We start from the raw sequence: 12,826 nt of genomic DNA on the forward strand, positions 1-12,826 counted from the left end.
AGAAATAAAGGGTTTTAAAATGTCGAGCATGTTCCAGATACAACCTACCATACACGATTTGTGCTGAAACATTCAGTTAAGTATTGGGTTGACAACTAAGTTTCGGTCTTTTTTTTGTTATAAGTTTAACATTCCTCATGTCATTAAATATATTATAATAGTTGATATGATACTTTAAATCGTTTGAGACTATTTTGTTCTACCGGATTCTAAGTTTTGTTTTTCTTTTCGAGTTAAATTACGTAATTTACAGAGCATTAATTGTAATGTTAAGCGGAGTAAAATAAATATTTTTTATGCTAATTTAAGAGAACTGAAAGTGAGTTACAAACTTGAAGATACTTTTATGGTAACGTATATAGTAGTACCAATGTTATTTAAACTGACCCATGGTTTTATGAGCAAAAAAAAAAAAAAAAACGCACAAACTTTAAAATTTGCAAAAGAATATTGATGTATTTAAAGATTCTTTGTCATGTTTTTCCTAATTAAGTAAAGTTCTATAGTCTAATACATCCAAGGCCACATGATCAGTAAGGGATGTAAGGATCAAATTTTCATCCCAGTTGAGAACCATGAGGCTATGAGTCCGTAGTCTTAGTATTATAATTACTAAGACAGTGTATTACAACTCAATATTATGTCATTTGTTAAAATTAAGTGTATGACTTAGTACAGTTGAGCTTGATTGTAATGATATCATGTATAGTGACTGCTCTGTTATGTAATGTCAAAAAATATCAGTCCCTTGATGCGCCTATGTACAGTAATGATTATTTTCTATAACGTCTTTTGGCTATAGCGTCATAAATATTCTGGGTTTTTGGGCGATGTTATTACGGAGCTTCGCTGCATTTAATTAACTTAATTTAAAAAAAAACACTACGCAATCTCTTTTCGAAATAAATTCATATATAATTATACTGTTGGTTGTAGTAAATGGTTTAATTTTACGGTATCCTAAAGCCGTGAAAAAAAGTTTTCTGGGATCTTTGTTACAAAACCTTTTACCATGATGAACCATTGCGGGGTACCCCATTTATTAATGAAAAATATAATGTTTGAGTAAAGAATACAATCGTTCGTAATTATTTGTTTAAAGTGTGGATATCTATTATTGCAAGTACATTTTTCGTGAACAAAGAAATCTCAACTTTCAGTGTTCGGTTTGAATATTCAACTTACTTCAGACTCGATCTCAAAACGTCATTGCAAATATGTTAAATGGTCCAAAAAATGTGTAATAGTTTTTTTATAGTTGACAGTACTCAGAAAGTTATGTTTAGAACGACTGTTAAATACAGTAAAATCTTTGCCTGTGGCCATTACCGCCGAAAGAGGTAGTTCGTGATCCTAATTCTTTATCCTAAAAGTAAGGAAGTGAGGAAAAAGTTGTGCCACTTTTAAAGAGGTTTGAAGTTTGTTTAGAGAATTTTAACAGGAAGTTTAGAAAACGATCAAAGGGTTAAAGCATCCTCATATTGAATCTTCTTGTCTGCTATTCCTTATAATCTGTTGTCTACACATTTTTACCGGTTACGTTTGGTAAAAATAAGTTTTCGAAGTTACTTAGTACTGTTTTTAGATTTGGTCTAATGACATAATTTCTACTTCAGAAAATAATATAATGAAATGAATGGCTGGGAGCAATAACATGGTAACCCACACTTCATGCAAAATCAAAAGGTAGAAACGTTGTTAAAAACTGTACTGTTGGGTTACCATCTTTTGGGATCACCACAAATTTGAAAGGCTGAGAGTAATAACATAGTAACCCAGAACTTCAAGCGATATCAAAAAGGTGGTAACCCAACAGTACTGTTTTTAAAAACATTTTACCTTTTGATTTTGCATGAAGAGTGGGTTAACATGTTATTGCTCCCAGCCATTCAAATGCAAAATTGAATAGTAGAAATATTCATTGCAGATGACTAAAACTTACCAATTTTCTTTGCGCTCCTATTTACATGAGGAATGAGTTAAAATTTCTGTATTCTATTGATACCCCGAGTTGACCCTTCTTGCATTTTGTCCACAATAATATATATTCCACAACATAGGTGTACTGTTGTAAATTTGCCATTAAAATTGTTTCAAAATATAACCATAGACCAATTAAGGTAAATTTTAAATGGCCTCCTAAAACCAAGTCTCTAATGATGCAGTGAACTGAAGCTCATCAGTGTTTTCGATGATAGAAACATTTCCTCAATACGAAGCTATAATTTTGAATAGGCAACAAAATGCCTGATGTTCCAAACCTGATTATAGAAGCCATTTACTTTCAAAAGAATTCTGATTACATCACCACAGTTTTTTGCAAATAATTGCATTTACCAGTCATAAAAAGCTTGTTCTGACTTAAGATTGCTTGCATCATTTGCAACGTTTGGAAAATTAGCCTAATGTAACGTACAGAAAGTTCACCAGCACAATTTGCACCTGATGTAACGTAGTTTGTTTATCAACATAAATCGGATCGACCCGAATCGACGTCGATACTTACAGGCAACTCGGTCTCCCATCTGTAGTCCATTCTTCTTGAAAGCCGCGGCGTATCTCTGCACTTCATCGTGGAGGTCGTTGTAGGTCACGTACTCCTCGTTTTCTTCTTCATCTGAAGAGAAAAATGGGGTGAAAAAGGTTAATAAATGCTTTTGCAAAAGGACATTATGAGGGTGTTAGAAGTGTTACAGTGTAAGACCGAAATTAGAGACTGTCGACTTTCACCGGTGATTCAGCGGACATATTCGGTCCTCCACCGATGTCTTTCACGGGTGAATGTTGACATTTACCGGTTAGTTTCTATACATTAGAACCCAATCTGAAGAGAAAAATGAGGTGAAGAAAGTTAATAAATGCTTTTGCAGAGGACATTATGAGGGTGTTAGAAGTGTTACCGTGTAAGACCGAAATTAGAGACCTTCGCCTTTGATTCACCAAATATATTCGGTCCTTCACCGATTTCTTTGGCATGTGAATGTTGACACTCACCGATTAATATAGATACATTACAACCTCATCTGAAGAGAACAATGGGGTAAAGAAGGTTTATAAATGCTTTTGCTAAGGACATTATGAGGGTGTTAGAAGTGCTTCAGTGTTCGACCGCAATTGGGAACTGTTGACTGTCATCGGTGATTGACCGGAAATATTCGGTCCTTCGCTGATGTCTCTGGCATGTGAATGTTGATATTCACTGGCTAATGTTGATACATTATAACCTCGATTTTAGATTATTCGTTTCACATGTTATCCCGCTTACTACGTCTTTTTACGTGCTACGCCGATAATGTTAAAAAATTCCGGATTTTACGATACTTTTTTTTTTCAAAAAATCATATTTCCTCTAAAAGACTCACACCAACTTTTTTTCTCGATCTTTTTTCCAAAAAATATTTGTTTCTTAGCTTCCTGAAGCCGATCTGGCATTGTTTCTGTAACTCCTTATTGTCTTTTTAGCCTACTTTCCCAGTAAAAGTTAGAGGAAGACGAAAAAAGCATGAAAGAAGGTTTAATGCATCCTGAAAATAGTACAAAAAACAAAAAAAAGGTCAAAAATAAAAAAAATAATTAAACAAATATCGAAAGATTAAAAATTGGAAAGTAGTGTATTGAGATGGGGAAAAATGTTTGTCGGTCTGTCTGTCTGTCCCCCCCCCCCCCTTAATAACTTTTGAGTGAATATTCCGATTCGAACAAATTTTTTTTTGTTCGAAAGATCTCGGCGTGGACACCTCATTCCTATATTTCATTTTTTGATTTGAACTATTTTTTGTTCAATTTTGAACAGTTGAAAAAAACTTAACATTAGCGCCTACGGGGAAATTCAAGGCAATTCCGAACTGTGAGGCGAATTTGCTTCAAACTTTGTAGGAAAAAGCTTTTGATGAAAAACTTGTATATAAAATACCTTTTTGATCTGAACAATTTTCCGTTCAATTTTGAACGGTTCAAATTCCTTAACATTAGCGTCTACTAGGAAACTGAATGTCAATGCAGATACCGTACTTGAAGGCGGATTTACTTCAAACAAATTTTGTTGGAAATAGTTCTTGACGACAAGCTCCAGACTCCGACTCCGAGAACTTAGGGGCACCTGAATTCGACTCCGACTCCTGTGCCCGACAATTAGTCGGACTCCGACTCCCCGACTTCGACTCTGACATCTCAGCTTTGGTAAAAATTTTTACACGGAGGACAAATGACTGACTCCGATTCTTGGATATTCGACTTAGACTCCTTTATCTCAAAATGAGAGTGACTCCGACTCCGCAGCTATGGTTAATTTAGGTATTCAGTTTTCGGCGGATAAACTCGAAGTCATTTATGTTTCTACATAAAGATATGCGCAGACGATTTTTTTTTTTTTTTGACAGTGAAAAATTATTTCTTTAAGTTGACATTTTATTGTTTTTATTTATTTTGGTAAGTGCATTAATTCATTTAAAAAATTATTTTTGGCAACAGGGGAAAAAGAAACGTTTTTTTTATGATGTATTTAGTTTAATGAGCTTATTTATTTTAATTGTTTTTTTTTTCTTTTTGAAAGCTGTTAAAGAATTTTTTTATTGGAAAAAAGTGTATTATTTGCGTTGTTTAAAAGGTGCTGCTATTTTATTTGTTCGTTTAATTATTTATTTTTTTTACGCATCTAATTTTTAGATGAGATATTTTATTCCTAGAAATCAGCTTAAAATATTTAAAAAATATGTTTGAAACAATTTGCGATTTTAGCTATTTTTGAGAATATTGATCAGGTACTAGAAAGTAGTATGGGTATGCAGGAAAGTAAGCTCTTTTAGTTTTAGACGGAACTTCTGGTTTGTTAAAGCATTAAAATCTTTTTATTTGTAAATGCAATCGAAGAAGAAAAATGTTAGTATAGAATGTGCTAAAAATAAAGTTGTGTGTAAAAACAAAAACCAAGTGAAGATTACAGATTTCATCCGATAGAACTCTGCGGAAACGTCAATTTTCAAACAACATGCGGTGATTTTCACCCCCCGCCCATGATCATTATTAATTTTGCCGCATGATGCGTTTTTTGTCACTATTCCGACCGAATATGTAAAATCAGGGGTCCACTGTATTTATCAGATTTGGGTCTTTCAAGGTAGCAGAAGTCGTTTCACCTACACTACAATAATACAGCGCTTATAAACGGCGAAAAAGAATTACATTTCATACAATGTTCTAAGACAGTATTGTATTCCTCAAATTTTTGTTAATATCAATTATTATTAATTTACAGGAAAGAAGCCTTATAAATTCTTAATGAGGATTATCCTGCGGACAGCAGCCGAAGGATTGTGTCATGCTAGTAAGTTGCATTTGTTAACATTACATGATAAAAAAAAAACGAATGTTTGTATAATTTCAGTAAGTTGTGCGCATTAACATTATTTAAGTGGAAAAACTGCCGATTGACTGCTTTATGTTTGTAAGTTGTACATGTTAACATTATATAAGTAGAAAAACAACCGATTGACTACTTCATGCAGTACGTTAACATTACATAAGTGGAAAAACAATAGATTGACTGCTTTGTGCCAGTTAGTTGTGCACGTTAATATTGCATGAGTTAAAAAGAAAAAAAAACCTACTGAATAACTGCTATATGCCAATAAATTGCATAAGCTAACATAGGGAAGGGGGGAAGAATGGGGTTGTTTTCTTCAGTCAAAAGTAGTACTTTTTTTCAATGAAATTGATAGAATAAGCAAAAAATAATAATAATAATAACATGGACCCAGAAAATACTTTTATTTTCCCAAAAATCACTTTTTAATAAATTTTTTTAACTGTCTGATCTTTCAAACAAGGGCGTGGTCTTGATGACGTCACAAATGATGCTCTTTAGCGCATCTTTCTACAACGTTTCCACGTTATAATAATCAAGAAACGAATGAAAATTGCGCTCTACGCTTGCTATCAACCCTATCGTTGTCAATACACGTGAGTAAAGATGCGAATTAAACATTTTACTCTGTGAATGGCAACACTGAATGGCATTTCATCATTTGTGATGTCATCGGACAGAAGCATAAACAATGGCAGAGCACCGATTTAAGTAAGTTTTTTAAAATATTAAACTTAAACAAATTACTTAAAAAACGGTCAGATCCTATGTTTTTAAGCACGCGCTTTCAGAAAAAAATACTTTTAAAGTTTTGGAAACGACCCCTAAAAGTATTGAACTTCAGTTACTTAAGTAAAATAAACCCTTCTCTAGAGTTGCCTCATCTTGTAGCAGTAAAAACGTGCGGATAACAAAAAAGACATAAGCAAAATTCGACCAGATCCCCGAAACCTTGAATTTGCATATCTCCCTGTTTAGATCTCAACAAACATTGCGCAAATAATGTTAAGGCATAAAACACACCGAATCTCTGACCTTTTGACTTAAAACTAGTCACGATTGTTGCGTTTCACAAGCGGTAATCGTTTACCGAATAGAAAGAGGAAGAAATGTCGAATAAAACGCATTGCGGTACATTTCCGCCATTGTCTGAGAATAATGTTACAAAAAGTTGGGAGAAAGAATAAAATTAAAAGGGGGAAAGAAAAGACGAAATCTCAGATACATTTTCATGAAAAATATGTCCGAGTATATTAAATTATTTCAAAACAGAGGTACGCGGCTATTTGCAGCAGCTCAATGGCGTCGTTTCCAAAACTTTAAAAGTATTTTTTTCTGAAAGAGCATGCTTAAAATCATAGGATCTGACCATTTTTTAAATAATTTGTTCAAGTTTAATATTTTTTTAAAAATTACTTAAATCGGTGCGCTTTCATTCTTTACGCTTCTGCCGATGACGTCACAAATGATGAAATGCCATTCAGTGTTGCTAAGGCCCCTATATATACGAGCCGACGCATTAGCTCAAGATTAGCCTTTTTGGATCGGAGCGCGTGTTTGAGTGGTTGTCTTTTCTGGCGAGTTATCGCGCTGGTGATTGTTCACTGTAAGCAATTATTAGCGGCACGTGAATTGTTTATAAAATAAAATTTTATTTTCGTCAAATTTGGCGAAATCCGAAACTTTGCTGTGGTAACCCAAGCAGTGCAACAATGAAAAATCCGATCTAACTTGGCTAAACTTAAGCTGATGCGTCGGCCTGTCTATATAGCGGCTCTAAGTGTTGCCCTTCACAGACCAAAATATTTAATTCGCATCTTTACTCACGTGTATTGGCAACGATATGGTTGATGGCAAGCGTAGAGCGCAATTTTAATTCGCCGCTTGATTATCATAACGTGGAAACGCGGAAGAAAGATGCGCCAAAGAGCATCATTTGTGACGGCATCAAGACCACGCCTTGTTTGAAAAACTGGACATTTAAAAAAATTAATTAAAAAATAACTGTTGGGGAAAATAAACGTGTTTTCTGGGTCCATGTTATTATTTTTTTTTTTTTTTTTTTTGCTTATTCTATCAATTTCAGTGACTAAAAGTACTACTTTTGACTGAAGGAAACAACCCCATTTTCATTTAGAAATTTGTGTCTCTCTAATTACTTTTTAAATTATTTCTTCAAACACTTACAGGGTTGCCAACAGCTCCGCATTTTGCGGAATTGCTCCGCAAAAATAGCGAAACCCCGCGGCTCCGCAAGGAAGTTCTTTTACTCCGCGTTTCCCAGCCGAACGTTTTCAAGCTTAAATTTTGCTATTTTATCATAACAAACATGAAGTATGGAAAATTAAAATTTTTATACTCAAAAATTGAAATAGTGTTTAATGCTGTTTTATCAATTTAAAAATAATTATTTTTATACCAGTGCTTAAAATGATAATAAAAGCTCTAAAACAATATTAGATAAGTGCTTTTAGTTATTTTTATTGGTTTTTTACTAAATATACCTAACTGTTCCTTATATTTTAAATTGCTCCTCAAAATCACCACAGATGCTCCTCAAATTGTTTCTCCAAGGTTAGCAACCCTGCACTTACAGTAAGTTTTCAAATACATGCATATTTCGAATATGAACTTCAATACCAATAAATGAATAATGTGTGTGTGCAGGGCGTGCACGGGTGGGGGTAGGGAAACCTGCTGGCACGGGTCCGAGCCTGAAGGAAGCCCGATATTTTCAAAATGAGTTGTAAAATATGTGTAGGGATATAGGGTAAACAATATGGAGGGAGGTCTGTAAAAGTCATCTGTGACGGGCCCCGAAATTTCGGTGCACACCCGTGTGCGCGTGTTTGTGTGTGTCAGTGTGTGTATGTATGTATGTATGTATGTGTGTGAGAGCTTGCATGTATGTGCAGAACTTTAGTATTTGAAAATTTAGCTTTTTACTGTAATAAGAAATACTTTTAGCTTTGTAGTTGCTAAAGTGTCTTTTCTCTTAGTTTATCTAGCTCCGGAATAGCATTAAGTGAAACCTTTTCATCCGTTTTTTGGGAATTAATCATTGCAAATATCTGTTGTTTGTTATACAATGGGGTTGTTTCCTTCAGTCAAAAGTAGTACTTTTTGTCACTGAAATTGATAGAATAAGCAAAAAAAAAACCAACATGGATCCAGAAAATACTTTCATTTTCCCAACAGTTATTTTTTAATTAATTTTTTTTAAATGTCCGATTTTTCAAACAAGGCGTGGTCTTGATGACGTCACAAATGATGCTCTTTGGCGCATCTTTCTACCACGTTTCCACGTTATGGTAATCAAGAAGCGAATTAAAATTGCTCTCTATCAACCATATCGTTACCAATACACGTGAGTAAAGATGCGAATTAAATATTTTGGTCGGTGAAGGGCAACACTGAATGGCATTTCGTCATTTATGATGCCATCGGCAGAAGCTTAAACAATGAAAGAGCACCGATTTGAGTAATTTTTTAAAAATATTAAACTTAAACAAATTATTTAAAAATGGTCAGATCCTATGTTTTTAAGCATGCTCTTTCAAAAAAAAAAAACTTTTAAAATTTTGGAAACGATCCCATTAAGCTGTCAACATATCGTTTTAAAAGTTGTTGATGTTAAAGAAAACAAGAGGGCTTCTTACCAATGCAAATCATGGCGATCTCGTCATTTCTGAATCGCAGCATATTTTCGGCGAAGTTGAGGCGAGCGCCGCTGAACCACTCGATGTCGATAAATCCTTTACCATTCTTCACGGTCTACGAAAGAAAATGATTTCAAAGCGTTAAAATGTGAACAGTCCAAGTAAGAGAATTGACATTGACGACAAAACATCGATGTCCAAAAATAAAATATCGATGTATCGACTGAAAATTCGATGTTCTGGGACATTATGTTTCAAATTGTATTCCTCCACAAAAACTCCAAAAAGTTATTTAATTGTGGAAGTGATTTGAGTAAAACCACATCTGTGCCGGTGATTGGGGGCATGAAGCCTGTATTTATTAATTTGTAACTAAAATTGTGAGCTGTTAAAAAAAGCAAACAATCTCTACGTATAGTCAGAACTGCCAACTGCTACGGAAAAATCGTACACTGTTAAAAAATTTCCGGAAAATTTACGGTAATTGTTACTGGCATCCATGTTGCCAGTAACTATTACCGTAAAAGTCAAATGTTACTGTAAAATTTAACGGTTTCCTCTGTAGGTCACAGCAACCAATTGGCGCTGGGATCGCTTATTTCTCCCGTATAAATTACCGTAAAAATCAGCGATGCCGTAAGTCTGCCATTTTACAGTAACAATTACCAGAAAATCTTCCTGAATTTTTGACAGTGTAGTTACTACGAATTACAGCTTTAAACTACGACGCTACGAAAGCGGATCCAAAAACTACGATTTTTGGATTTTTTTAATTTATAACCCCCCCAAAAAAAAGAAAAAAAAAACAGCATGAAAACTAAACCGGTAAGTTCAGAAAGTCAAAGTTCTACACGTATGCTGACGGTCTATGTGCAACAAGCATCGCTTTTCGAAAGTTGCATGGTGTAAAGATGGATCGGTTTTTAGATCGCGACACTGATTCCAGTCATTGAATCTTCGGCGGAAAAACTGAAAACAATTAAATGAAGAATATAATTTTTCTAAAATTCCGTATTAATATTTTCTGTATCATACTTGAAAGTTGTTAAGTATCATTCTTTTTGTTCTTTATACCGTTGAAAATTCATGGATTCCCCCCACTGCAAAATGCTGCTACGATTTTGGATTTTCAAAAGTTGGCCGCTCTGCGTATAGTATAAAATGAAGTCTCCAAAAAGCGTCTGTGTGTTTGAACTCGGGAAAACTCGATTTCGCTGAAATGTTCAGTTTGTTCCTTTAAGTGCAGAAAAGGTTTGCAGACCAGTTCGAAAAAAATCCGATGAGTAGTTCTTTTTTTATTCCGATATAGGCCCAATTTTCACATAAATTCCCGATTATGGGGGTGAAAAATTACTTGCATATTTTAATATTATATATCGTTAGAGAGGGTAGAATTTTTCGCGTTCTGCGCAATTTGTTTTAATGCTCTAACTTAATTACGGCGGGAGTCATTTGCGTTTTTAGCTCGAATTTTTTTAGGCTTAGCTGAAATTTCGGCACTACTTTCTTCAATAAATATTTGAATAAAAAGTGAAGGAATTGTCCCACAGTTTTCTTTTTGACACGTTTGGATAGAGAGACATTTTTTACTCCAAATCTATCTCGACCTATGGTCGAAAAACTAAGCTTCTATCTTCAAAGGAAAAAACGTTACAAGAATTTTAAGTCAAAATTAAGTTCGAAAAATCTCATCTGCATTCAAGTTGTTAACCATTTTATTTTCGCTTTTCCACGGTTACGCTTTTTGAATCCATTGTTTATTTCCATCTTTCTCACTTTCAATTCTTAAGCTTATTTTATTTTGTGTTTCGATGGTAACGCTTTTTAAATCCATTTTTCTCATTTTAATTTCTTACAAGTATTTTAATATCTGTCGTCATTGTTTATAAGGGAAATTTTGCATGGTGGATTTTTTTTTCCTTTATTTAAGCCTGATTGTTGAATATATGTCACTTGACACAGTTTTTATTCTCAAGGTCGACCAGGCAACGCAGCTACTAGTTAATACAATGAAATGTTAAAACAAAGAAACCAGTTTCTTGTGTTTGTTGCTTAAGCTGTGATCGAGCGGTCAGAAACTTTAAAGGTGTAATACCATAAGACATGATTGAATATCATATTAAAGAATTTGAGAGTTCTCTCTTTTATTACGTCATGCAATATGAATAGATAATTTTTTTATTGCTCTTTGAAAAATGAAAAAGTTTCTTCTTTTCCAATTTCCATGGAAATGAAGAACCACGAAATGTTTTTACTTCCATTCTGTTGCACCATACGAGATAGGATGTGTAATGGCGGAGCAGACACTTTATTAAAATGTAACATAAAAATACACATTAATGAGTTTATAATTAAGTAAATGGTACTAGGGTAACACCCCAAGTGATTGGCACTCCCAACAAAAAATTCCTAAAATAGGATTTGTACTCAATTTTTTAAAAGTAGAAGGCTATATACCATCTGAATGTACATTTACTTTAAAGATTATAACTCCAATTCGTGTTACTAAATGGTAGCAGTGCGCAGGAAAGAGAACAATTGTGGCTTGTGTCAAATCAGCCATCTTGCAAAAGTTTCTTTTCTGACTTAACGGAAGTATGCGCATCAATCCATAAAATTCCGACTGAGAGTATACTTTAAATTTTGGTTGTAAAAGTTTTGTTTAGTTGAAAGGTGTTACTTTGAGAGTGGGTAGAAGTATATTTTTGTCCCTTTTTGGATTTTTGAAGTAATGATGTATGCCATTTAGTGGTGCTTCAGTTTTACTAGTCTCAAATAATTGGCACATGTGCATATAGTCACTAATGTGTTGAACAATATGTCATTAGTTTGATTTCTGATACTTTTGCAGCAACAATATTATATTGGTTCTATTATTGATTTGAATCCTACAGAAACTACTGTTAAATTTTTAAGAGAAACAATAAAAAACAAATATGTAATAAAAGCGCAAATATGCAATAAAAAGCAATCATTTAGATATTGCGACTGTGGAGTATTGTTTCATTTTTTATGGACCCTTAGAATCATCAGGTTAATGTTCCTTTTTCTGTGGAAACAGCTATAATTCGTAAAATCAAAACTGCATACTGACTAATGAAACAGCAATAATCTCGATATTTCTTTCCATGTAACATTCCAAATTTATTTTTATTTCTTCAAAATACTTTTTTAACGTTAAGATGTGTGATTTAACATTTTTTATTTTTTTTTTTGTAAAATTACGTACTTTAAATTAACATTAATTATTTTTCATATGATGATAAAATTCGTGTGTTATCTAAAAGTGAAAAATAAGGTGATTTTCCAGTTCTATTAACCTGTGCCAATTACTGGATCACAAGGTGTCATACACTGGGGTATCAGGTGCCAATTATTGGTGATTTTGGTAAGTTTGTATACATATATTTTTTATAAAAATATCAACACAGATATTTTTGCTTTTAGTGAACTAAATAGATGCACAGATATGCATTCTTTGATACAAAAATATTTGCAAGTAAATATTTTTTTTCTATGTAATGAAAACAGAGGTAAGTTTAAGGACAAACTCTTAAAGTGCCAATTTCTGGGTCGTTACCCTACCATTGAGAAGAGATAAAGTGGAGGGAGTGAAGACTTTCATTCATAAAACCAAGACCCCCAAGTCACGTGGTAGATTTTAAAGCAAAGCGTTGGAAGAAATCAGGTGTCGTTGGCTTGTTTCGCGTAAAACGTGCCAACGATTCGTCGTTGTTGAGTCACGTGACTTGGGGTCTTTGGGTCAGCTTTTGCTGAGCCAATGACTGGACTTGCTCCCTCCATT

At 33.8% G+C, this 12,826-nt stretch overlaps 1 protein-coding gene across 1 annotated transcript in view; it reads right to left on the reverse strand.

Annotated features, from left to right (window-relative positions):
- The window catches only part of LOC129230105 (acetoacetyl-CoA synthetase-like), a 119,891-nt gene that overhangs the window by 71,441 nt on the left and 35,624 nt on the right, over positions 1 to 12,826 (reverse strand). The window contains exons 4-5 of the mRNA XM_054864506.1: positions 9,022 to 9,136; positions 2,507 to 2,617 (exon numbers count right to left, since the gene is read on the reverse strand). Of these exons, the coding sequence (XP_054720481.1) occupies positions 2,507 to 2,617; positions 9,022 to 9,136 (226 nt within the window). The remainder of the gene's footprint in view (positions 1 to 2,506; positions 2,618 to 9,021; positions 9,137 to 12,826) is intronic.

Source organism: Uloborus diversus, chromosome 9, assembly GCF_026930045.1.
Source record: "Uloborus diversus isolate 005 chromosome 9, Udiv.v.3.1, whole genome shotgun sequence".
In the NCBI taxonomy this organism is placed as follows: domain Eukaryota; kingdom Metazoa; phylum Arthropoda; class Arachnida; order Araneae; family Uloboridae; genus Uloborus; species Uloborus diversus.